The sequence below is a fragment of the Meles meles genome, chromosome 5 (assembly GCF_922984935.1).
Source record: "Meles meles chromosome 5, mMelMel3.1 paternal haplotype, whole genome shotgun sequence".
Lineage (NCBI taxonomy): Eukaryota > Metazoa > Chordata > Mammalia > Carnivora > Mustelidae > Meles > Meles meles.
Window position 1 is genome coordinate 137,905,114 of NC_060070.1, and position 24,810 is coordinate 137,929,923.

The following is a 24,810-nucleotide window of genomic DNA, read 5'->3' on the forward strand; positions in this document are numbered from 1 at the left end:
CTTCAAAGACATTTTGCTGTCTGATTTTTAGGCTAGAACTCAGCCTTTCGCTCGCCCCATCTAAATCACGGTCAGCCTCTTTCTCTCTCTCTTTTTTTCCTCCAAATGAGGAAAAAGTCACAACCGAAGGCTCAGAAGTGGAACAGGGCTCTTGGGTCACTTTCATTAAACACAGCATTCGGGAGGCAAACCGCTCCATGGAAACAGTGCCCTGATTGTCCAGCCTCCAGCACGCCTCCCCTGCTGCTTTCAGGAAGCTCTTTGTGCCGCAAGTGCTAAAGCAATATTTAGTTATGGAGTGCCCGAGCGTCAAAGAGCAGCTCAAAGCATTTAATGTGGAAGAGCACGGCGGGGAATGACGTCTGGGCTCCTGCCGCGGTTGAGGTCTTTCTCCGCACAAAGCTGAATGGGACCCGTGGTGACAGAACTGGGTCCAGCGAAGTCATTTTTTTTTTTTTTTAATCCCATGGACAGAGATGTTCTTGGAGAACTATAAAAGGCACCAGCGTTTGGCTCTTTGGATGCCCAAATAAATTCAACAGGACACTAAGCACGAGGTCCAGATTTTGGAATGGAGTTTAGATGTCCACAGACCAGCCGAAAGGGGCTGTGATTGTGGAAAGCGGGGGGAAGGCATGAGCATTTCTGGACCCAAATGCTGGGAGCTCTGGGTTCCTCCTGCGCAGGAGACCCCTCAGGGCTTCCCTGGGAGACAGGACACCATGGCTGAGATGACAGACCCATCACGTGGCAGAACGTGGTGCTGTAGGCAAGGCTGTTGCTTCCAGAGGCACGTGACCCGACAAGGGTTTCTGCCATATCCGAGAGGATTAAACAGAGGAAAATAGACAGAAAAATAAAGTAAGTTCTAGGAGGAAACATTCTCTTAACTTTTGGTACCAAAGCAGGGAAGATAGTTCTCCTGAAGAAGCTGCTCTGTGGGAAGTGTTCTCACGTACAGGGATGGGGCTGTGATGAGCTCAGCAAACCTCCCCACCCCCCACCCCTCCCCTCTTGTTCTTCCTGCTCCTTGCCTTCTATCGCTACAGCTCCATCTTCTGGAGGCGACTGCGGTTTCTAGATGGGAAGGCGGACTGCATCCTAAAGGAGGAGTAAGAAGATTTGCCAAAACTTATGGGGTCAAGTTGAAATTTAGATCAATGCCTGAGTGTCTTTTTTTTTTTCTTTTCTTTTCTTTCTTTCTTTTTTTTTTAAAGAATCTTGAGATCAAGCAGTTTTACTAAACTTTTCAAGTGACTCTGGGAAAGAATCAGATAAGGATATCTGGATCATAAAATTTTAGCAAAGACCATTAGAGATAATTCAACCCTACTCCCCATTTCACAGTTGAGGGAACTGGAGTTCAGAGAGGTTAATCAGCTGGTTAATGGCAGAGAAGTAAGTAAGAACCTGGTTGGCTGGGTCCCGAGGTCCAGCCCTACTTTTGTCAATGTCCCATTGCTTACATTAGCAAGACAGATTAGAAGTTTACTAATTTCCTAGTTTCACAGAGAAACTCACTTCCTTGTTTGGGAAGCAAAACTTGAAATCTGTATCTTAAATTTAGGGGGTGCCCCTTTCCCTGGCAAGCCCATTCTGGGAGATTTAACTAGACCGCAATCTCTCCTCATCCGTGGTGAGTATGTTCCAAGACCCTCAGGGGATGCCTGAAACCCTGTTTAGCACAGAACCCTATATATACTATGTGTTTTCCCTCTACACATACATACCTATGGTAAAGTTTGATTTATCAATTCAACACAGTCAGAGATTAACAATAGTAATCAAATAGAACAGTTATAATGATACACTGTATGTGAACATGGTCTCTCAAAATATCTTGCTGTACTGTACGCACCCTTCTTGTGATGACATGAGATGATTAAATGCCTACGTGATGAAGGGAAGTGAGGTGAGTGACGCAGGCATTGACTGTATGTCAGGAGGAGGATCGTTTGCTTCCAGACCCTGATTGACCGTAGGTAACTGAAATCCTGAGAGCACAACTGGATAAGGGGAGACTACGGTGTCTGGTTAAATGAAGCTATCCATCTGGACCAAGTGGAAGTCATTGAAAAGATGGTGCTTCCAATGGTAGAGAAAGCCAACACAGCAATGTTCTCAGGGATGCCACGGTCTTCACATCCCCTTAATCATCTGCTTGGGACTTCCGGATCAGCCTGCCATGAAACAGACCACTGCTGCTGGGTGGCGGGAATTTCCACCTTCCTCAACCCCCACTCCCTCAGCATAGGGACTGCTCTCCAGCTTGGATGGGAACCTTCTGAAGTGACTTTAATCCTTCCTGGCCAAGACGATGCTGTTTAGCACCCAGGATTGTGATGAGCTGGAATTGCTCATGAAATGTCCTAAACAAGTCCTCTTATTTTAGGGCTTGGCAATATCAACCATTAGCCTGGATGTAAAAATCATTAGCTTCAGAGTCAGAAAGACTTGAGTTCAAATATCAAGCCTGCCTCTTCCCAGAGGTATGTCCTTCAGCAAGTTAACTCACCTCTTAGACCTCAGATCGCTCCCCTGCAAAGAGAGGGGGGTGTAAGGAACACCTCCTGTTCCTTATGAAGCTGTTGAGAAGATCAGATGAGATTATGGATGCAAGGTTCCTAACATGGAGCCAGGACCCCAGAGCACTTTCGGGTCACCCCCGCTTTCGTCCTAGAACTATCGTGAAAAATGAGTAACTTCATAGCTTGCGAAGGGCTACACAGACAACTGGTGGTAAATTGGAAAATAAATGACTGGTATGATAAACCATTGGTTTAAGCACACGCTGCTTGAAGAAAACCCAAGAAAAACTACTCAAACAAATCAGAGGTGATTATGGCATGGCTGAAGATTCCTTGCTTCAAAAATCAACCTACTCAGGAGTCGCTTTAAAGAGAGAGTCCCTTGGTACTCATCACATGTTACCGGAGTTACACAGAACTTGGAGAGAAGACACACTGACCTAAGTGAGTCACACCGTGATTCCTTTGCAGGAGCAGCATACCTTTCTAGAAGCCCACGTGGGCATTGGGTTATGACACTATTCAGAACCAAGCCTACTCCTGATGGGATCTCGCTCTGCATTTTCCACAAGGTACTCAAACAAGCCTGCTTTTAAAGGCACGTTCCGTTCCACCAATATGAAGGCTGAGTTTTGTCATCAAATCAAATAAATAAATGTTTTCTTTTTCTCCCTCCCTCATACGGCATTATCCACTCAGCCAGCTATCACACCACACACAACATCTGACCCAATCGCTCTGATAAGCACAGTCACTCAGCATGAAATCACTGAAGAAGGAAGATTACTTCAGTTTGCTCTGGTGTGGGTTTACAAGAAGTTACTGAGCACTCTCAGAAAAACACACTATCTGTGAGCTTTATGACAAACCGCGACCGAGTTAGGCGGCCTTGGCATTGACCAAACAAAAAAGAGCTTTGTACATTTTTAGGGAGGTGTTCCAGTTTGCTCATTCCCCTGGCGTGGGTGGCTCCGCTGGGAGGAGAGACTTCTCATTTTCAAAGTGAGCTCATAAAGTCCTGCCCCTAAGTGCTCAAGGACCTCCAGTTCTGTGTAAGCTGCGTAATTAATCTTGACTCTTGAGGGCAAGGAATTTAGATGGACGTTCACTTCTCCACACAGCCCCAAAAGCCATGTATTGAGGGGGAAAATAATTTAAATTCAGATTATCTTTATAGAGAGATGCACGATTCTGATACATGGTCCTACTTTATGGAGTTTATAAGTGAAGAAACCAGACGTCCTCTGTGCCCTGTCCAACTCTGATTCTCCCTGCTGTTTTCAAGGGGTCTGTGTGTGTGTATAGGAAGGGAACAAAGGAAAGTGAGGTGTAGTCAGAGTTTATCTTCTCGGGGAGCTTTCATTTCCTCTAAATCTATTTTTACTTGTTGGTAGACAAATCATACTGTGAATATATAACAGTTAGCTGGCTGGGAACTGAGTGTTGCTCCGGACAACCAGATTTCACAATCCTTCAAATCCCAATAAGGGAAGTCTTCTGTTCCCTAACCCATGGCTTTGGGTGAGGGGGTGTGTGCGCGTGTGTGCGCGTCTGTCCATATGTGTGTAATTCGTGATGACTCAGTGTCTAAGAAGGTACAGATATTATAGTAAATCTATTTCTGGTTCTTATGTTACCTTTCAGGAATGGGCCTGGAAGACCTGGTGAAACTCTTTTAATCATTTCCTGCCAACATTTGGCTGTGTCCCAGTTTGGAAGGTAGGACATGGTCTTGAAAGATGATGTCATGGGGTCTAGATAAATGTAGAGTTTTCTGAGTGCCACCCCAGCCTAGCCCATCATACCCATCATAATGGCCACTGCAGTTTTAATGAACGCATGAACTTCCCTTGAGATTAAGTGAAGAGGGTAACATATTTTGGGGGAGAAAATGGAGGAGGAGAGAAAATGGCTGGGGTGCAGATGGGAAGGCTTCACAGAGGAGATGAACATTGACGTGGGCTTTAAAGTATGATAAGGGTTTATAGAGAGAATGGAGAAGAAGGGGCGCCTGGGTGGCTCAGTGGGTTAAAGCCTCTGCCTTTGGCTCAGGTCATGATCTCAGGGTCCTGGGATCAAGTCCAACATCGGGCTCTCTGCTCAGCGGGGAGCCTGCTTCCCTCTCTCTCTCTGCCTGCCTCTCTGCCTACTTGTGATCTCTGTCTGTCAAATAAATAAATAAAACCTAAAAAAAAAAAAAGAATGGGGAAGAAAAGTCATTCTAGGTAAATCACAGAATATGGAGAGGAAACTCTTCTCTCCAGTGAAAATAGTGTCATTCTCCTCTCTACGTGACCATGGAAGAGTCAGCTAACCTTGTTGACTATTAGGAAAAAGGCATAAAAGGTAGGCTCTTGGGCACCTGGGTGGCACATTCGGTTAAGCGTCCGATTCGATTTCAGCTCAGGTCATGATCTCCAGGTTGTGAGACTGAGCCCCACATGGGGCTGCGCACTTAGTGGGGGAGTTTGCTTGAGATTCTCTCTCCCTCTCCCTCTGCCCTGCCCCCCCACCCATGCTCATGTGCTCTCTCTCTCAAATAAATAAATAGATCTTTTAAAAAATAAATAATAAAAGGTAGGTTATCAGACATGCTGAACTTTACATCAGTCATGCTTTGAATGCTCACTTGTTGTGTAGAGACAGTTATGATTACAGAAAAGAGATGGTGGCATTCCCCAACTCCCTTCTTTTTTTTTTAAGATTTTATTTATTTATTTGACACAGAGAGAGGGGGAAGCAGGCTGCCCACTGAGCAGAGAGCCTGATGCAGGCCTCGATCCCAGGACCCTGAGACCACGACCTGAGCCGAAGGCAGAGGCTTTAACTCACTGAGCCACCCAGGTGCTCCCCCAACTCTCTTCTTAGGGGAAAACTCCGGAGTAGAATCTGACAGACATCAAGAGATGGAAATGAGCTGGATGATAAGATTTGAACCACGTGTGATGATTGATGGGTGATAAGATCAGAACTTTTCAGTTTACTCAAAGGTCAACTCAAATCAGATGCTTCAGTTCTTGCTTCTGCCTCGTTCATTCGTTCAGTGGCTGTGATCCGTGTTCATGGGCTGTCATCCGTGTGCTGACACTTTGCTGTGAGTGTGGCCTAGAGTGGGAAATGCCATACATGGAAATGCCACATGTAAAGGACAGCCCCAGTCCCTGACTGCCCTAAGGGAGGTTATCCCTTAGCTCAAAACTGATCCTTCAGAAGGATGCAAAACAAACTCAATTCCATCAGTTAGAAGAAAAGTGACGTGTCCAAAAAATAATCAGAGAAACACGTATCATTCTCCGTGCGGGTCAAGGCAGGGAATGGATGAACTCAGGTGCCAGTTTTAACTGACCGCTGAAGTAGAAAAACGAGGCTATTTCAGACCTTTGAGGCCCGTCAGCTTTTGGACCCTTGGGAGCGCCACTCTCAGCCACAGCCCCTTAGTAAGTAGAATTTTTACTTTTAAAGAATCGAGAACATTAAAACATAGGCATAATTTAGCTTTTCGAATTATTGGACTGTGAGTAACTCAGTTAATTTAAAATTGCCTGTGAGTTCTTGGCAATCCCAGGGCGTATTTAGAAATCCTTGCAAAGTGAGAAGAATCTAACCTACAAATTGTTTTCCGGTGTAATAAAACAGCTCTGAGCTCTAAATGTAGCAATTAATGAGGCGGACATGATAGTTGTTTCCTACACATTTGTCTAAATGTTTATTAATTATATTTTTCAGTTTCTGTGTTTCATACTTTGGAGTCAAAATGTTGGGGGAAGGGGAAGGGGGCTCTCAAACATCCCTGGGCATTCTGCCCCGCAATGCCTAACGGATAAAACAACACCGCATCCAGAACCCACGGGGCAAAAGACCAGTGGAATTAAGAAAGGTGTCAGTTCTTTTCCACTCTGTGCAAAGTTCGCACAGAACCAGAGAGAGAGCCCCGCACTCCAAGGGAACAGCCCCTGTGTGAGCAGTGAAATATTTGCATATCCGATGCACAATCAGAAACACAAACAGGGCTGAGGCCCTTCAAAACAAACTCTGAAAAAGGAAGGACAAACAAGGGAGAGGAGAGGAACTAAGCTTGTAAGCCACACACCCCCCCACCTCCCTGTGGGTCCCCCCCACCGCCCCCCAACCCGGCTGCCCCCCCCCGCCCCCCCGCCCGTGCTAAAGCCCTGGGCGAGGTCTTTCCTGCACGTTGTTCCACTGAGTTCTCACAAGAATTCAGTGGAATGTTCCCATTTTACAGATGGAGAAATCAAAGCCTAGGGAAGTCAAGGAACTTGCCAAGGGATTGACAGCTATGGAGGAGGAGAGCCAGGGGTCAGCCTAACCCCAGAGCCCATGCTCTCTGCACAATACTCAGACTGTCTTGTTTCATAAAAGGGTGGGGATGACATGATTATCTTTCTTTTTTTAACCGCTGATATAATGAGTGATGCATGGCACTGAGTGGGATTGGGACGAGGACAGGTGTCTTAGGTGGTAGAAGCTGCGCTTTCCCAAAGAGCAAAGTCAAAGTGATAGAAGGCAGAAATTTTTTTATCCTCCTATATGATTCATTCATGGAAAGAACTGTGGCAGAGAAAACTCCTGAAGCCCACAGTCCGTAGCTACATCAAGGGAATCTTTAACTATGGAAAGTCCCGAATCACAATCAGATTGGAAGACATCCAAACCCCCATCACGGTCACTTCACAGTAGGTTCTCACAATGCAGTCCTGGGTCACCTCCCCCCAGAACTAGCCGACGAGCTCACCCCAGGGCAGATTCCCAGGCCCCAGGATTAGAATTTCAGGTGGGAAAGGCCTGGAGATCTGCATTTCAGCTCACCTTCCCTACCTACCTCTCCAAATGATTCTTACGTCTCTCAAAATTTTAAACTACACTTTCATGCCTTAGAACAAGACCCACCTCCTCTTCCTTTTGTTCTTCAATAGCATTTAAGGACTACAGCTTAAACTTCCAGAAATGTCTAGTTCTGGGCTTACCACCATTTTATAGATAGGAAAGTAAGGAGAAAAATGGGTACAGGACTATTCACTAAGTCAGCTACAATAAGAACTGAAAAAAGAAAAAAAAAAAGAGCCTAAAGACAAAACAAAAACAAAAAACCCATAAAGCCTGCCCGATTCCTGCTGTACTGAGATGAACTCTTCGGGCCTTGGCTTAAGTCATTAGTGTGATTCTCACCCACTGAGACGATCCCTTCACAGAGGAAGATGTTGATAGAAGTTTTTTAAACAACTGTTATCTAGAAGGTTACCATGACTTTTTAGCTGCCAAGCCATCTCCACTGAGGAGGGAGGGAGGGAGGGAGGAAGGAAGGAAGGACAGACAGACAGAAGGTGAAAGTGAAAGAAATGGTGAGAGATAAAGCACAACAATGAGAGCAAGCAAGAGAGAGAGGGAGGGAGAGAGAAAAGGGGAAGGAGAAAGGAAGGAGGAGAGGGAGAGGAAAGGAAGGAAGAGGTTTTTCCTCCTCACACCCATGGAGGTTTGAGCCAGTGGTCCAGTGGACATGATGGAGGGGGTCAGCCTAGGGGACCAGAGGCACTCAGATGACTTTCAAGGTGAAGTCAGGATATACTGCAGAACACTTGGTGTTCAGCCCGGCGGAGCCAGGACCATTCTGTCCTGCCCTTCCCATCCTTGCCTCCATGTTACCACCTCGGACCCCCCTGGCTCAAAGCTTAGCGCTGCAGGCATTATCTACTTCTCAGTTCTGGTAAAGTCTCCCCCCTATAAAGGCTGGCAGAGGTCCAGTTCGGAAGGGCTTCCTCCAACAGGAATCACCTACCTTTCGATAAACATAAAATGTTTCACTGATTTTGCAATTAGACAAACAAACAAACTGAGTTCAAGCGCACACCCCAACCTCCATCTAAGGGAAGGTGTGATCCAAGTCTGTCCTCTTGAAAAGGACGGAGGGTCAAGGAGCGAATCTGCCGAACAGTGACAGCACATAAAATGGGAAGAAGTCCGAAGTACTTTTCAGACTTGGAACTAAAAAGGTTGAGTCTAAAAAGGAAAACATGTCACCTTCTGCCAAAATAAACTGTGATGAACGTTTAGACACCCCCCCCCCCCGCCCCCACCTTTCAGCCAAGCATTTCCTGTTCTGGTCTCCCTCGTCTGCCTCACACTAGCTCCGAGGAGGGAGAGCTATTTTTAAGGTGCAAACAACCAGGACTAAGAATGAGAGAAGTTATTTATTTATAGTTACACCTTTCAACTGTTCTTCCCCGCCCCCCCCAAGACAGAGGCTTGGTTTGGCTTTCCCTTTGAATCTAAAGTCCCTTGGGTAAGAAGGGCTCTGAAAGGTCATGACGGAGTCACTTTGCCTCCAGACAGCGATCATCGTCCTGGGCAAAACAAGTCACCATTTCTTGAGGAATTCCTCCTCGCATGCATGCGCCTGGCTTATGCAACACAGGAGCTCTCGCGCAATGGTTGGTATATATCCCTTTTGTATAAAAGGTGATTTGAAAATACATTCCTGGTTTTGTTATTTTAAGGAATCCAACAGTGATTCTCCCCCTCCCATTTTTTGTCCAACAGAGAATTCCATTATCATGAGAACAGATATTTCATAATTGATGTGAGTGTGTAAATTCAGCCTTTGCATCAGACTTTCTCCAGGCAGGACACACACATATGCAGTGTTCTTGGAGCCAGCAAGCTCCTTCTCGTGTCTAACTGCGTCTTCCCTTAATTTCGCATTCCATTAAATCAGTCCATTCTTGATACCAAACCTCAAAGGACTTGTAGATCCTTGGAAATTGCCGGAAAGAGAAAAGCCCTTCCTCGTAATGCTTACTTAAGCCTGATCTTGGTGTTGGCCAACACTGACTAACATTATTTTCTTTCCAGGTGTTTCCACCTGACATTACAGTGTTTGCTTGTCTCCCCACTACAACGTAAGCATCACGAAGGCTTTGCTCACTCCTTGGTTCATTGCTGTATCACAAGCATCAAAAATATACTAAATGAAGGGTGCCTGCCTGGCTGGCTCAGCTGGTTGGTCGAGCATGTGACTCTTGATTCTGGGGTTGTGAGTTCAAGCCCCAGGTTGGGTGTAGAGATTACTTTAAAAAAAAAAAAATCTTAAAAAAATACATATACTAAAGGCTTAAAATGAATTTGATGAACAAATTTCTATTTATGTCAAATTGATGAGACATCTGGAATTATACAGAATGCTGAAGAGGTCCTTCCCACCCCCCTTTCTTTTTAACGTAACGGTTTCCTAAATATTTTAGCTGTATTGTTTTCATCCACTGGTTCCGGCATTATTACAGGAATTACTTGAAGGACAAGAGGATGGCTCTTTTCTAAATTCACTAGTGTCCATATGTTTTAATTGGACAACCCTGAAACTAACAACTTCACAGACAAGTTGGTTGCCATGACCCACTTCCAGCTTCTTTGCTCCCTTTACTTCTGGTGGGTTCTTTGTGCAGCCAGGTCAATGGGGTCATGATTCAGCTTTTAGTGAAAGAAGAGTCATTGTACTTGTGTGAAATTTGGTGCCTTGTACAACTCAAGGAGGAAACAGAAAAGACTGGAAACTGAGTACAGAACCTAGACCGAAAAGCAGATCTACCAGAAAGAAACAACTTAATGGTCCAGTATGATCTGGAATGACACAACAACTTATAATGACATGAGAACAAAGTTTTGCTGACCAAATGAATGGAAAAATGATGCAAAACCAATGCCCAAGTTCAGGTATTTGGGTATACTTACTCTTTGGAAGATATAGTTCCTTCTTGAGAGTTTCAAGCTTTTGTTCTGGGAACATTTCTACCACTCTGAGTGCAATGGAAACAAGTAAGCAGAAACACAAATCCAGCTGGCCGCTCACTCACCTTTTTGCTTAAGTGGGGCCCGTTGGCTCCCCCAATGCTTCTCTGCACTGAGGGTGGTACTTGATACACATCCTGTTCCTGGGTGCCGTGGCTAGTGGGGACCTGGTAAATTCCCTGATGTTGGTAGGAAGGTGGCACTTGGTAGATGGTATCTCGAGGAGCACCGTGTGGGTTTGGCACTTGATAGAGCTTCTGTTGGCCAAAGGTCTGGTGCATTAGTCCAGAAGAAGGCTGGTCCTGACCGGAGGGGGTCTCCTGAATGGGGCCAATCAGAAGCTTCACCCGATTGCCAGGGACAATGCCTTGTCGACCGTGTAAGGAGCAGAGCCACCATCCTTCCAGTCCTCCTGTGTTCTGCTCTATGACAGTCAGGATGTCTCCCTTGCGGAAGGCCAGCTCCTCAGCACACTCGGGGACGTTGTCATATAAGGCCCTTGCCATAAGATTCTAGGAGGAAGAGAACAGAGGGACATCGTGTTAGAATGCTAGCTCAGTCCTTTAAACACCGAGAGCCCTTGCTCTTATGGAGAGGCAGGATTCCTGGAAGGGAGCGAAAAACAAATGGGAACAATAGCCTGTAAAGAGAAAAACAGATGGTGCAGACAAAACACAGATACATACGTCCCGTGTCTGCCACCAATGACATCAGACTGCCTCCTCGGCGAAGCGTTCTTTCCTCTAACACCGGACGCTGTGCCAAGGAATTATGAGCAGCCCTGGTAAAGAGTTCACTATACAGAAACACTCTTCTTCCTTTCTTAAAGCCGGCTTAAAGAATAAAATATTCCGAGACCTTCCGATGCGCCACACCAGACATTTCTCAAGCTCTTCATACACTAGAGGCAGAAAGAGTCCGAGAAAATCCCAAATAACCAACGGTACACATGGCATTTATATCTGGTGTTCAAATGGAAACGAAAGTAGACTATATATGCCTTGGCAGGGCTTACAAATTCTTGTTCTAAGCTGATCAAGAAGTCCTTGGATACAGGGAGAATCGGCAAGCATTTTTTCCATGATAATCAAGGATGGGTACAGGGTGGCCGTGGTCTACACCTCCAGGTGGACGGCAGGGAGCGACGAAGAATTTGTCACCGGTAGGTAGATGCCACATCTTTCTTCTTTGGTCTTTGATTCATACCTTTCCTCAAGGCCCCTCCTCACCTGGCCACTTTCCCCCCCTACTTCTTGAATCTCGCCATTCACAGCAGAAAGGCTCTGCCTTCCCCTTTCACGGGCCCAAAACACTCTCTCCCTTTGTACGAAGGCCTGTCTGGCACATTCAGTACTGAGCAGACAGCCAAAGTAGGCATTCGGCAGAGAGCGGGCAAGCAGTCCGTGCTGACATTCTTCGAAGCCTTTCAAAGGCTCGGAAGAGTTCCTTTCTTGGCGTTAGTCATGTTTCACGGTGTGATTGCAGCCATTACCACGCGCCCGCCCCTTCCCAGCGCACAGAGGAGTCGGGATGCCATGAATTCATCACAAGCACTTGGAAAACTAAAAGTGATCTCTCTGGTGCTTCACCGAAGTGTCTGGATGCACTTGAGTCACTGGGACGATGATCAGTTGTGGGGGGAGGGGCTGCCTATCGGGTGGAGCATGTGTGGGACTTTACATATTCGTGGAATTTTTGGCAGGTGTAGTTTGGATTTCTGCCCCCCCCTTCCCCCTAAGTTTGCTTCTCTAGAAACATGGACTTGATCTGCCAGCCCCGTGCTTTTCATTCCTTTAGAACTGACATATATTAATCATCTCCCCCTGTTCTGTGCCCCATAACCACAGTCTTGTGCTGTGTCCTGGGCCTCCCCTCTTGGGGCAGGGGTGCTGCGTTACGTAAGGCAGGACCCCTCTAGTCAGTAGCTGGGAGGGGGGGTCCTACTCTTACTGTTAATCCTCTAGGGCAACTACTCAACCAGAGAAAAGGAGATCAAGCCATAGAAGTCAGTGCCCAGGGAGCCTGATGATGCCTTTTTAAGAATAAGGTTGAAGTTCTTGTTCTTGACAACTCTGAGATCCATAAAGTCTGTCCTGTAGACAGGTGAGCAGTAAGGGAAGCTTAAGTAAGGGAAACGGAGGGGTTTGTGATCAAGTTGGTTTTGCTGAGTATTTTTATGCTAGGAAGCTTGGGGGATTTTCCTAACAAAAATTCACATACACGAAGAGAAAATCACACAGCATCCCTACCCCGGCCTGAGGAATCACTTAAGGATGTGTCATAATCCTAAAAGCTGTTTCTTTTCTTCCATCTTTTGAGTTGTATGGCTTAAAAGTCATAAATTTATGGACAAAAAGATTCTGGTTCTTTGCACCAAAGTAATCTGAGGGAGATAGTTCCACGGGAGTTGTGTTGTGATTAGAGTAGGAAGAGAGCTGAGCACTCTGGTCTTTGTCCCTTGCTCTGGGGCCCCATTCAGTGCCGGGAATGGCTGGTAAGAAAGCCCCGATTGAAATCCGAAGTCATAGAGTTAGGACCAGTTCTGTGGAAGCTGAGGGTGGGTGACGGTACAATTCTAGCGGCTACGAAGAAGGGAAAGAAAAGAAACAGAAAACAGTAGAAAGGCAAGGGACTTCCGACCTAATCAGCACAAATAAGCTGGAAGCATGTGGAGTTGGGTCCCTGCCATGGGACTCCATGCGGCCCCGAAGCGGGGCGCCGGACCATGCTTGATGCAAGGCAGCTCGAAATCCCATGTGAGAGTCATTCTGGATGTTCCTCGTCTCCCATGCCAGTGACGCTCCCACCGCCTGGGAAGCAGCATGCTGTGAGGCTGCTGTCCTGGCTAACGGCAGCAACCTAGGTGAGTTCTCCTGACGGTGGTCTGTGATTTCCCAGCGGTCCTCCCTGCTGCCCACGGAGGCGAGAGTTTAGGAGGAGAGCTCGCTTGGCATGACCGTCGGGGGCATGCACCCACTGCTGGCCTGACGCCTCCCACACTGACAGGTATTCTCAGCCTTGGACTTACCATCTCTGCAAGCTACACAGTCCGCGTCTACACCCACCGCTCTCCCACACAGAAGGTTACCCACACTTCCAGAGACCTTCAGAGAACACCTCCCTGTTTTACAGATAACCTCTGTTTTACAGATAAAGAGACAGGCCTGGGGAGGCCAGATTATCATTTGCACAAAGCCCCCCGGCTGGTGTCAGAGACAAGAATTCTCTTTCCAGAACGCTAAGCCATCTTAGCTTGACTACACAGTGTCCTCCTAGCTGGGCTCAACTCCATTATATGGCGAAGTTCCGAAGACGACAATTCGTGTCATGTCTATAGAATAAACAGATTATTTCCTTTTGTGCCTCCACTTCCCATGGGTAAGATGGGGTGAGGGTAAGGGCACCTAGCTAAGGGTTTACCGTGAAAACAAAATGAGTTAATCCAAGTCAAGTACCTTGACACGGCTGGAGGCTTAGGAAACTATTGTGACAACTTATTAATTTGCTGGATGGTTCTTTGGACTTAGGCTCCCTCCCCACTCAGCCTCCAGTCAGTTCTCCATCAAGGGCTGGGTGCTGCTCTAATTATGCTATTCTATCTATCTATCTATCTATATAAATAGTACATATAAATATGCATTATATGTATTTCCACATATATTATATTTTATAATATATTTATTAATTTTATATTATTTATTAATTTACTAATATATGGAATATAAATATATATTCATACATAGCTGATATTTCTCTTGCTCACAATGACATATCAGAACTGTATCTTGCAGGATTTCTCTGAATTAATAACGAGTCATGGTCCCTGCAACCTCTTATAGAATATTTGCCTGCAAACAGCAATAATGAAACATTGGCCTCAAGAGAGCAAAATATTATTATTATTGCTATTACTCTGATGAATCCTGGATATACTTCTTTAGATTCCAGCAGAGTCCAAGCTATGAGAAAGTGGAGGAAAAAAATGGGTGAGGCGCTTGGCTTTTGAAAATGCTTGGTGCTTTGGGGGGCAAGCGTTCATTCAAGAAGATAACAGTAAACGTCCGCCAGAGCACAAACCATCTCTTTCAAAAGTGCATGGGGGCGGGCGCCTGGGTGGCTCAGTGGGTTAAGACTCTGCCTTCGGCTCAGGTCATGATCCCAGAGTCCTGGGATCGAGTCCCGCATCAGGCTCTCTGCTTGGCAGGGAGCCTGCTTCCTCCTCTCTCTCTGCCTACTTGTGATCTCTCTCCTTCAAATATATAAATAAAATCTTAAAAAAAAAAAAGTGCATGGGGTTGATAGGCAGATCAAGAGTTAATTGGTCTGGCTAGAAGGTGGAGGGACCTCCTCCTTCTGGGTGGGAGGTGTGATGCCTTAAGGCCACAAAGTCAGAAGGGCGCTTATCTGACTATCTTAGAAAAACCCAGGAGTAGGGGTTTGTCTATTGAGATTGCCCCTTTCTCCCACCCGCCCCAGGATATTTATCTCTAGGGCAGGAAAGGTCAACAGAGAAACAAATCTAGGAGTGATAAGAGAGCTAAGTCATTCTGTAGCCAGTTGGATGGTGAGCCTGGGAGGGTGGCAGTTAGAAATGAAGCTAGGGCTTGGCGGAGGGCCAGAACAGTTGGGGCACTGAAGTTCAAAGCCGGGGGAACTTCAAACAATTACACTCCAGCTCCTTCAACTTACAAATGAGAAAAAACAAGCTTAAGAAGTTAATGATTTGCCAAGCCACCTGGCCAAAAGGTCACAGAGCTGGGGCAAAAATTCAGGCATCCCACCTCCAGCTCCAGAATCGGGACAGTATTTAACAAAATCAAATGCACGGGCTACCAAAGCTGCGCTTCTAATTATGATTGGGAATCAGCATTAGAGTTATAAATCCTCTTTGAGGGGACCCTAATTACAGTAGCCTCTAGCGTTGATTCCCCCGCCCTGGTCTTTCTTGAGGCTCTCTTGGCTCCCATGATTCCACCTCTGGCGACTTCTCTTCTCTGTTCTCGTGACCACTCATCTACCTGCTTCTTCACAGACTAATCATGTTCCAAAGGGATCCCTCCTTTGTTCTTTGCTCTTCTTTGCATCCTCAGTCTCTAGAGGAAACGCACTGATAATAGAACCATAGCTCCAGCCGAAATACTTCTTCTGCTCTCTGGTCCCGTATCTCCAACTGGCTAATAGGTGTCTTCTACTCTAACTGGCCAAGTGTAAAAACCTCTTTCTCCTGCTTTATCTCTCTTAGTTCACAGCACCCACACAGCTGCCCAAGATAGGAGGCTCAGAGGTTTGCAGAGTCTCTTCCCAACCTGGAACCCAATCCACTTGGGCCCCGTCTTCCCCCTCACTGCCCGGGAGCCCAGCAATTGCTTCTCAACTGACCTTCCTGCATTTATTCACCTTCTCCCACCTCAAAATCTACCTTCCACCTTCTCCAGAAGAGTTATCTTTCCAAACCTATCTGCTGGTTTCCCTTTCCAGTTCTCTGTCATCTGATTTCTCTCAGTATGACCTGTCATATCCCATTCAAGACTGTGAGCTCCTGAAGTTCAGGGAGGCTGACCTATTCCTTTGGCCCTTCCAGAACTTGAGCCCAGTGTCCAAAGCAAAAATGTACCTCATGCAGTGTTTTTCAACTTGAAATGGATTCTGGACTCTGATTTCCAGGTTCTCTACAGAGAAGCTGAACTGGTTTCCTAGAAACGTCAGCAAGACACCTGGTAAAAGTTTTCAGATGGATATGGGAAGATGAACTAAGGGGAGCAGAAAGATAAATGGCAGGAAAGTGCCCGCCCCTCCCTATTAAACAGGATAATGACGTAGATGGGAGCTTGAATCTAGTGTCCACAACGACTGAGCAAACAGGAAGGCCAGGAGGAGCTGACCATCTCAGCCAGATTAAATACAGTCATCTCTGGAGGAGCTTTTTCTCCCTGCAGGGCAGCACGTGACCGGGCACCATTCATGCTTTGCCAGGACGCTGCGTTCTGCTGTTCCTGGTTCAGCTGGGCCTGAGGAGTGGGAATAAAATACTGCACAACCAGCCAGAACACTGGGTACAGAGGTCATATGATAGTCTCCACACCATCCCCCACTCTCCCTGCCCTTTTTTTTTTTTTTTTTTCATTGCTATCAAAATGTCAAGAAAGCTTATTAGTACTCCCACTGCCAGGGAAACAATCTGCTTTTCCAAATACGGAGAGGTGTGACTTATAATTTCCATGACCATTCGTGCTGTTCTTTGAAGAGAAATGAGACACACAATGACTGACGTGTCACCCTGCTAGGACGATAGCATCATCAATGGCCCGACTTCCCCTTATTATTTTTACTTCATTCTATATTTATCACGTAGGAGCTCTTGCCAAGACCTTGGGGCTGCCACACTCTTCAGCAGCATGATTTTCCTGTATCCAACTTCCCAAACTTTTGCCCTGGACTCTGGTGGGGTGCACACGCACGCGTGACCATGCACATATGCATACACACCCACACGCGTGCACGCGTACACACACACGCGCACAGTGGACAGATCCTGAGAAATAGGCACAGCAGAGAAGGAAACGGCCATTGTCAAGAAAATCGGTTCTAAAGGAAGTGGCTAAGGAATGAGCATCATCAAGGTCAGTCTCAGGACACAGTGGGGACGGAAAGGAAGGCTCACGTGCTCTTGTGTCCGCTGGCAAAGATCAGCTTCAGTCTGAGGGTGATCAAACCACTCTGGTTCCCCCCACCATCATCTTTAGCTTATAGGGAAATGTGGAGTTCCCCCAAAGAAGGTAATAGTCAGAATCCATGGATATCTACAAGTGTCTGCTTTCAGTTCTTGGAACACTTGGTTTACACCTGGGTTTTTTCACTGGATGATCTGGGCTGTTGAATTTTTGGAGCTGAATCCTCTGGAGGTTGTTAAATAGCAGACGTGAGATTTTCAAGAAAGCTCAGGAGTTAGAAGATAGGATACATATCACTTCCAGCCTTTTTTCTCAGCGATATTTAACTGTCGTCCGATGCGGTGTTCATTATGTGATCTGAACTAGCTATGGAAAGGGAGCAGGAGGATTTCCCTAGTCATACTTCTGATACCCCGTGGGGGCATCCAACATGTGCTGTGAAGATTTCTCCGGCACCGAGACAACATGTCAGCCAATGATTTTCATTTTCTGGAAAGTGCTTCTCAACCCCTATGGTGGTCACAAAGCTCACCTGAGTATCTTGGACCTTCTGAATATTCCTGTTGTTTACTCTGCCCCAGGTCCTCAGATTTTCTAGCCTTGTGAACTTCACCCAGAGGATTCTGTTTCGAGCATTTCTGAATGAACGATGCTTTAAGAAATCTGGCATTAGACACCTGTCTCCCAAAGATACTCTTTGACACACAGCAGCCCTGACAGCCACTGCGGGGCTACACCCGTTGTGCGGTCAAGACTGAAGTCACCCAGATTTGGAGTTCTTAACATCTCTTCCATTACTGGCCCATTCCTGTTGACGAGACATCATTTAGAACCCTGCATTATTTTGGTGGTTCATGTTCCAAAGTGACACTACCCCTTCAGAGTTGGTGAGACCATCTGAGGCTCTTGGCCAACTCAGAATGAATTTTCCACCTGACTGGATTTGGGCACATCATATGGACAGCACAGATGTGGGATTATATAAGTATTTCTTCTTACGTAAGTGCTGGTTTTCCTTCCTTCTCTGGACTAGAGTGAATGGCACCTGTTTTCCCTTGAGAAGCTTGATGCGGGACAAAAACATCCATATGATGGGATTTGTTTACCACAAAACCAAGAAAAGCCTGGAGCAAATCCTTTGTTTCATTAAAAAAAAAAATTACCAATGAGTTGTTAGGGAAGCGTGTGTGTGTGTGTGTGTGTGTGTGTGTGAGACTTCGTAGTCAACTTGTGTTATTTCTCGGGCATTTGTACAGGATGAGTCTGAATCCTGACCGGAGGGAGAAAGTAGCATTTCCTCCCAAGTCTCAGGATCAGAAATAATACACATGTCTTCAGGGGCTCCGTTTTCCACTCCTCTGTGGTCTTTGAGATTTTTTTAAAGCAACTCCTGAGTGTCTTAAAGAAGGTGGAAGGACACCGTGGTTCTATGTATTAGAACCAGAAGTCACCCCACAGCCTGACCCGAACAAATCAGTCTAGACTTTTAGACTAAGAAGGGATTCTAGAGATCGGTCTAACCCGATGTAGTTTTATAGCCCAGAGGGCCATCGATGAGGCTAGAAGCAGAACCACAACCGGCATCTGGTTCTCCTCTTAATCTGGGATTTTCTTCCACTGGACCAGGATGTGCTTCCCGAGAACCTCTCCATCTTAGAATTTAGCATGGTTGCTATTAAGCCTTGGAATTCATAAGCATTTGTCCCAGTTGCCTGGTTTTGATAGATTTAAGTAGAGCATATTGGCAAAGGATCAAAAACATGGGGCAGGCACAAACTCTTTTCAGGGTTCTGTCCCTAGATAAATCTGACAGGCGCCATATAATGATGAAGGCCTGACACCCACTCAGTCAAAGATAGGTTTTTATTAACAATAAAACAACCAGCTGGATTTCAGCCAACGTTACTGTCGGCACTGGACCACATCCATCTGCCTGTCTAGACAGAGTCCCTCCAACATCCAGGTACTTGGGGAAGTGAAATGAGAATTAAGTTATAAAGGAGTAGGAGACGCAGCCCACTATACTACGGTTTCTTTCCCCAAACAGGATCCTTTCTCAAAAGTCAAAGCACGAAAGTTATAACATCTAATAAAGTATTTGAAAGAGGGGAAAGATCTTCTTATCTTTTTCCATTCCCACGTATCTAAACCCACCAACACCAATATGTACACCCACTAGCAACCTCGGCCTGCCCCCCAGCCAGACCCAGTCCACGTACCTTGGATGCCCCCCACAACTCTTTGAGATGTCCCCTTACCTAGGTTCGCTGCCTGATTATTGTTATCCCACTTCACTCATGAGGTCCTGAAAGAGTTTTTAAAAACGGACCAGGAGGGGCACCTGGGTGGCTCAGTGGGTTAAGCTGCTGCCTTTGGCCCAGGTCATGATCTCAGGGTCCTGGAATCAAGCCCCGCATCGGGCTCTCTGCTCGGCAGGGAGCCTGCTTCCCTCTCTCTGCCTGCCTCTCTGCCTGCTTGTGATCTCTCTCCATCTCAAATAAATAAAATTAAAAAAAAACAAAAATGGACCAGTATACTTGACCGAAACGGTATCTACCATATGCAGCCAGCCTTGCACCTGCAGTGGGGTCTCAAGAAAGAACCTTCAGATGCTGTAGCTTCTCAGCTAGAAGAGGGAGGAAATATAGCAGGAGCACGTGGACTGGAAGAAAAACCTCTAAATGAAATGGCTCAGTGGCCAGGTATAGGGCCAAGCTCCCACATGTACGTATTATATACCAGTTTATAAGAATAAAATGGCTTTCTTCAAAGTTCCATTGTGAATGCATGTTCCACTATTTATATACGTCAACATAAAATTATATATACGCATGCACACGCTTGCACACGTGTGCGCGTGCACACACACACACACACAGGCTAGAGGAAGCTTTCAGAGAACTAAGGTTGCCTTAGAGATGGTCTGATGCCTTTGCACATGGCCTGAGTGAGACCTCATGCTTCTTCGCATTTTGTGGCATTCATCTGGACACACCAGGGTCACACATGTAAGAGGAAGTTGCACCTTTGCCGCGGGCCTGTGACACGAAGCTCGGCGTCCGTCATGGCACAATTATGGCGACGGTTCCATGCTTGTATTTCGTGCTTCCGTCATACAGGACCAGTGAGGCAATTTTTTTTAAGCAGAAGGAAGTAGGGGAGATGAGACCAGTGATTCCTAACTAGGGGGGATTTGGGCATTTGGCCATGCTGGGAGACATTTTTTAGTTGTCACTATGCGTGTGTGTTGCTGGTGGCCGGTGGGGAGAGGCCAGAAGCTGTGAGACATCCTGCAATGCCCGGGATAGTCTCCCACCAATGATGGAGCTCTAAAAGTTAGCAGCGCTGAGGGGAGAGTCCTGCACAGAGGAATGGACATGGCCTGAATTAAGAGGATCTAGTCTCAGTCCTCAGATTGTATGAGTAATGGCCAAGAAATCACACCTTTTGTGCCTCTGTTTCCCCACCTGCAAAATCGGGAGAGTGAACACGTTCTTTCTAATATTATGAGAAGTCATGAAATTATATATGCAAAACACTGATTTCTTCAGAAGAAAGGGTCTCTATAAAATCAAAGCACAGTTATTATTACTGCACTATTATGAGCTCATGAAATTGTGCGTTAAGAACCGTACTCCTCCCCCTTGGAAAAAAAAAATTCCTCCAGGAAAAGAAAACAAACCAGAAATGATCTCATCATGATTACACCTGCCACACCAAAAAACAGACACAGTTCAGAGAAACTAAATTCTTTCCCTGCAGCAATGAAGTAAGCTGCGTCTGTAATTAAGATCTTAATAAGGGAGGCAGGAGGCTTGATGCCGCCGCAGGCCAGGAGGCAGAGCCGCCCTGCCGGGCTGGAAGCAAGAACAATTGAAATACAACCTCCCTCATGGCTTCTCACTCTCAGGTGTTCTCTGCACAAAACCTCTATCTTTTCTTTACTTTTTTTTTTTTTTTAATTTTATTTATTTGCCATTGGGAGAGAGCTCACAAGCAGGGGGAGTGGCAGGCAGAGGGAGAAGCCAGCTTCTCCATGAGCAAGGAGCTTGATGCAGGACTCCATCCCAGGACCCAGGGATCATGACCTGAGCCAAACGCAGGCACTTAACGACTGAGCCACCCATGTGCCCCCAAGTCCGTATTTCAAAGAATGCCTTTCATTTTTAGAGATACCTATTTCTGCAAGGGAAAAGAACCAAGTAATTATTTACCAGTAAAGTGTACTGATTATATGAAAAATTCGCCTGAATTCAGAAAAAGCACCTCTTAGATAATTTCCTGTCAACAACTGACATAAGGTGAAAAGCCATGACACCTTCCACAGTTTATCTTTGGAGCAGCTCATGTTGACTGTCCAGGGTGGCCATATGTTCCTGAACTTTGCAAGACAGTCCCAGTTTCAAGTATCTTTCCCATTGTCAGGCATATCTTTCCCATATGTCCCGTTGCTGGGCTGTGAAACATGGGTGCCTATCCACAGAGGTTATATATATTTTAAGCTAAAAATAAAAGGTAGGCATGCAAGTATGTATCTTGCTCATGGGTCTGCCTTGGTTGAATTTAGGATTTGGGAGGGGAAAAAAAATGGGTATTGATAAGAGTCTTTGATTCAGTCAATGGACATGCCCTCTAATTGACAAGATGATCCTCATAAGGAAATGAGAAATATTTCAAGGCCGTCTGGCCTCTAAGATCCTGGAGAAGTCTTGGCTTCCCAGAGAATGGGGTTAAGAGAAAGAATGCTGTTGAGCCGACTGCATTCTAATTGGTCCTTTCCCTTCCCCCATTTCAAGGTACGCTCAACACCCTTAGCTCCAGGTGTAGCAGGCTGGAGAATCAGAGAATAACATGAAGTTCTATCCCAGAGGAGCATTCAAGGAAAAGACGTCTGCAAAATTTTGCTCATGCCGCTGCCGCTGTGATGGTAAGGCAACAACACTACGGTCCACTAACCCATTTCCTGCCAAACTCGGACTCATACCACACACGACTGGTAACCAAAAAACAAACAAACAAAAAATTCATCGACACATTACGGACCTGTCCTGATACACACTAAAGACTTTGAACACCAAGAAGGCTTGGAGCATCTAGAAGTCTACTTTACCAGCTTCCGGGTGTGTTGGGTTTTTTGTTATGGTTATTGGGAGGGGGGGTGGAGTGAATAATTCTAGTTTGTTCTTTCAGCAGAGCGCAGGGCAGAGCTGGGTGACAGAGAAGCCTGGGTGAGTCCCCAGTTAGCCACATCCCCCATGGGAGTGAGGTGCTAAGTTAACAATAACGAAATGACTACTACAAATCAATGAGATTAAGGGTAATTCACATAAGAGCATAAAGTTTCCACATAACTAAAACAAAAATTAGAAAAAAAAATACTAAGGGCACATCCCTCTGTCTAAATACACATTGCTTTAATAAATAGGAAAGATCTGGTTTAAATCTGAACTTTATACACTTTCTGGTTGCTGCAACTTTCTATCGAGCTTCGCGAGTAATTCCCCCCGCCCCCCACCGCCGGAAACACACTGACGCACACACATACACACAGGAGTAAAGAAAGGAATTAAACTTCAACTCCACAGATCCTATCACACGTCTTTGTGCAATGCTTGTACCTTTGCATAATCATGGTTGCTCAGTCTTTACTTCTGGTAATCGAAAGTATCAACATTCCACCAAGAAACATTTGTTGTGACGTAACTAGTACCTTGCCATATTAGAAATATCAGGAGGAGGGGCGCCTGGGTGGCTCAGTGGATTAAGCCGCTGCCTTCGGCTCAGGTCATGATCTCAGGGTCCTGGAATCGAGCCCCGCGTTGGGCTCTCTGCTCTGCAGGGAGCCTGCTTCCTCCTCTCTCTCTGCCTGCCTCTCTGCCTACTTGTGATCTCTCTCTCTGTCAAATAAATAAAATAAAATTAAAATAAAAAAAAAGAGAAATATCAGGAGGAGGTCTCATTTGCGACATATCCACCATGATTTACAAAGAGAGAAGACGCCTCCTAAGCGGTGGACCCAGCCTTGGAGGAAAGATCCCGAATTGCCTACTTAAACATCCTTCAGTATCAAGAATGGTTGGGGAGGAGAAGGGAAGAGACTAGCTTTTTAAAAAGAATAAACTGGTATTTAGCAGTCCGTGATGGGGCCCAGGCAGACAAATGTACTCAAGAGCACTTGACTGGCAAGTTTCACATCTCTATGATCAGCTGCCCCAGCCCCACTGCAGGCATGAAAGCATCACTGTCACTCGCTGTCACCAAGCATGCATATTTTCTGGAGCGCCGGTTCCATTTTCCACAAAGCATATGCCTCAGTTCCCCTGGATCTCACTGCCGACTAAAAACTACCTTCTAAAAGAATCACTCTTTCCAGTGGATGGTGGCAGTGGTCACCCCCAAGGCCATTTTTCTTAAAAGGACCATTCTTCAGGAAGACAGACTTTTGTAGCCAAGCTGTAATGTTCCCCAGGCTTGCGTCGTCCTCATTAACCAGTACGAATGACTGCAGGGAGATGACTGGAATGTTCTAACTAAATAGGATGGAGGGGGGTGCCGTCGATGGAGTATGAACAGGGGTTTTTTTTGGGGGGGCGGGAGGGGAGGTCCCCTTCCATGCCCATATTCTTTGCAATCATCCATCACCTAGGAAACCAGCAGCGATCCTCTGCACTTTAAGTTGGAAATACAGCATTTCTTCCCAGTGGCCCTTTTTGTTTTTCTTGGCAACGAGGCTTGGTAATTACATCTGTATGTTACTGCCGAGTAATGCCACAGGCCCAGTGGCTGGCATCTCAAACCAATTTGTTTAGGTTTCTTTCTAACCCTAAAACGACCTAAAGGTAGATCACCAAGACCTCTTACTTTACATGCCCTGCAGTAGGAGAAGGGATAGAGTTTCCCCCGAGCTTCCGTAACCCCCCACATCACCTCCTTTGTGTTTTACCTTTGAATTTGTACTCTGGTGACTTTCTCTTGTCCTCACTAGTATTTTTGTTACGGATAAGTGATTCTAGCAAATGCTTCCTCTTAAATTTTTATCTCTATAATGCTTCTATATATTATATATGTCTTATAATGCATCCTATAAAAATTGCCATTTTCACATGCCTATTGACAAAAATGTATGATTTCCATATCCTTGCCATTATCTGATAAGATGGGTGTTATTGCTCCCATTTTATAAATGAGGAAACAGAGGACTGTAGCAAAAGTGGGATTTGCAACAAACCCAAGTCCTTTCCACTATGCCATACAGTACTGAGTCTTTTTAGTGGCAAAAAAAACCACCACAACACCCGCCTCTTTTTGATAGCTATTTGTGCAAATATTTTATGTCCTTCAACACTGAATTCAGTATCTGTTGAGTGCTGACTACGCACAAGGTCCTGTAGTTTCAGGTATATCAAACCTTACTAACAAGGGAGGTCCTGTCACTCATCAGTGTCCTGGTCAACCCCCGTTGTCTGGCATCTGCATTTCCACACTACACAACCAGGTCCATGGAACACTCAACCACCTTTACCTAGTCACTGGGATTTCGACACAATCCCGTCACCAAGTCTTGAGTCCATACTACGCTTTCCGCACCTGTCAAGGCAAAGAGAGCCGAGGCTGACTAGCATGGTCTCCTCTACTGGATGCCAGGAGCATGGCAAGTACTTTACATCCATGTGTTACCTGGTTTGGCCCTTAGAATCATAGTCCCACACAGTTATTATCCCTGTTTTACAGATAAGAAAACTGAGGCTCAGAGAGTTTGCCTTGCCTGAGGCTATCAAGCCATAAGTCACAAGGAACAGAAATGCCTTTCT

At 45.9% G+C, this 24,810-nt stretch overlaps 1 protein-coding gene across 2 annotated transcripts in view; it reads right to left on the reverse strand.

Annotated features, from left to right (window-relative positions):
• The window catches only part of NEDD9 (neural precursor cell expressed, developmentally down-regulated 9), a 185,358-nt gene that overhangs the window by 18,443 nt on the left and 142,105 nt on the right, over window positions 1-24,810 (reverse strand). For both annotated transcript variants that reach the window (XM_046004931.1, XM_046004930.1), the window contains one exon: window positions 10,394-10,840. In XM_046004931.1, the coding sequence (XP_045860887.1) occupies window positions 10,394-10,840 (447 nt within the window). The remainder of the gene's footprint in view (window positions 1-10,393; window positions 10,841-24,810) is intronic.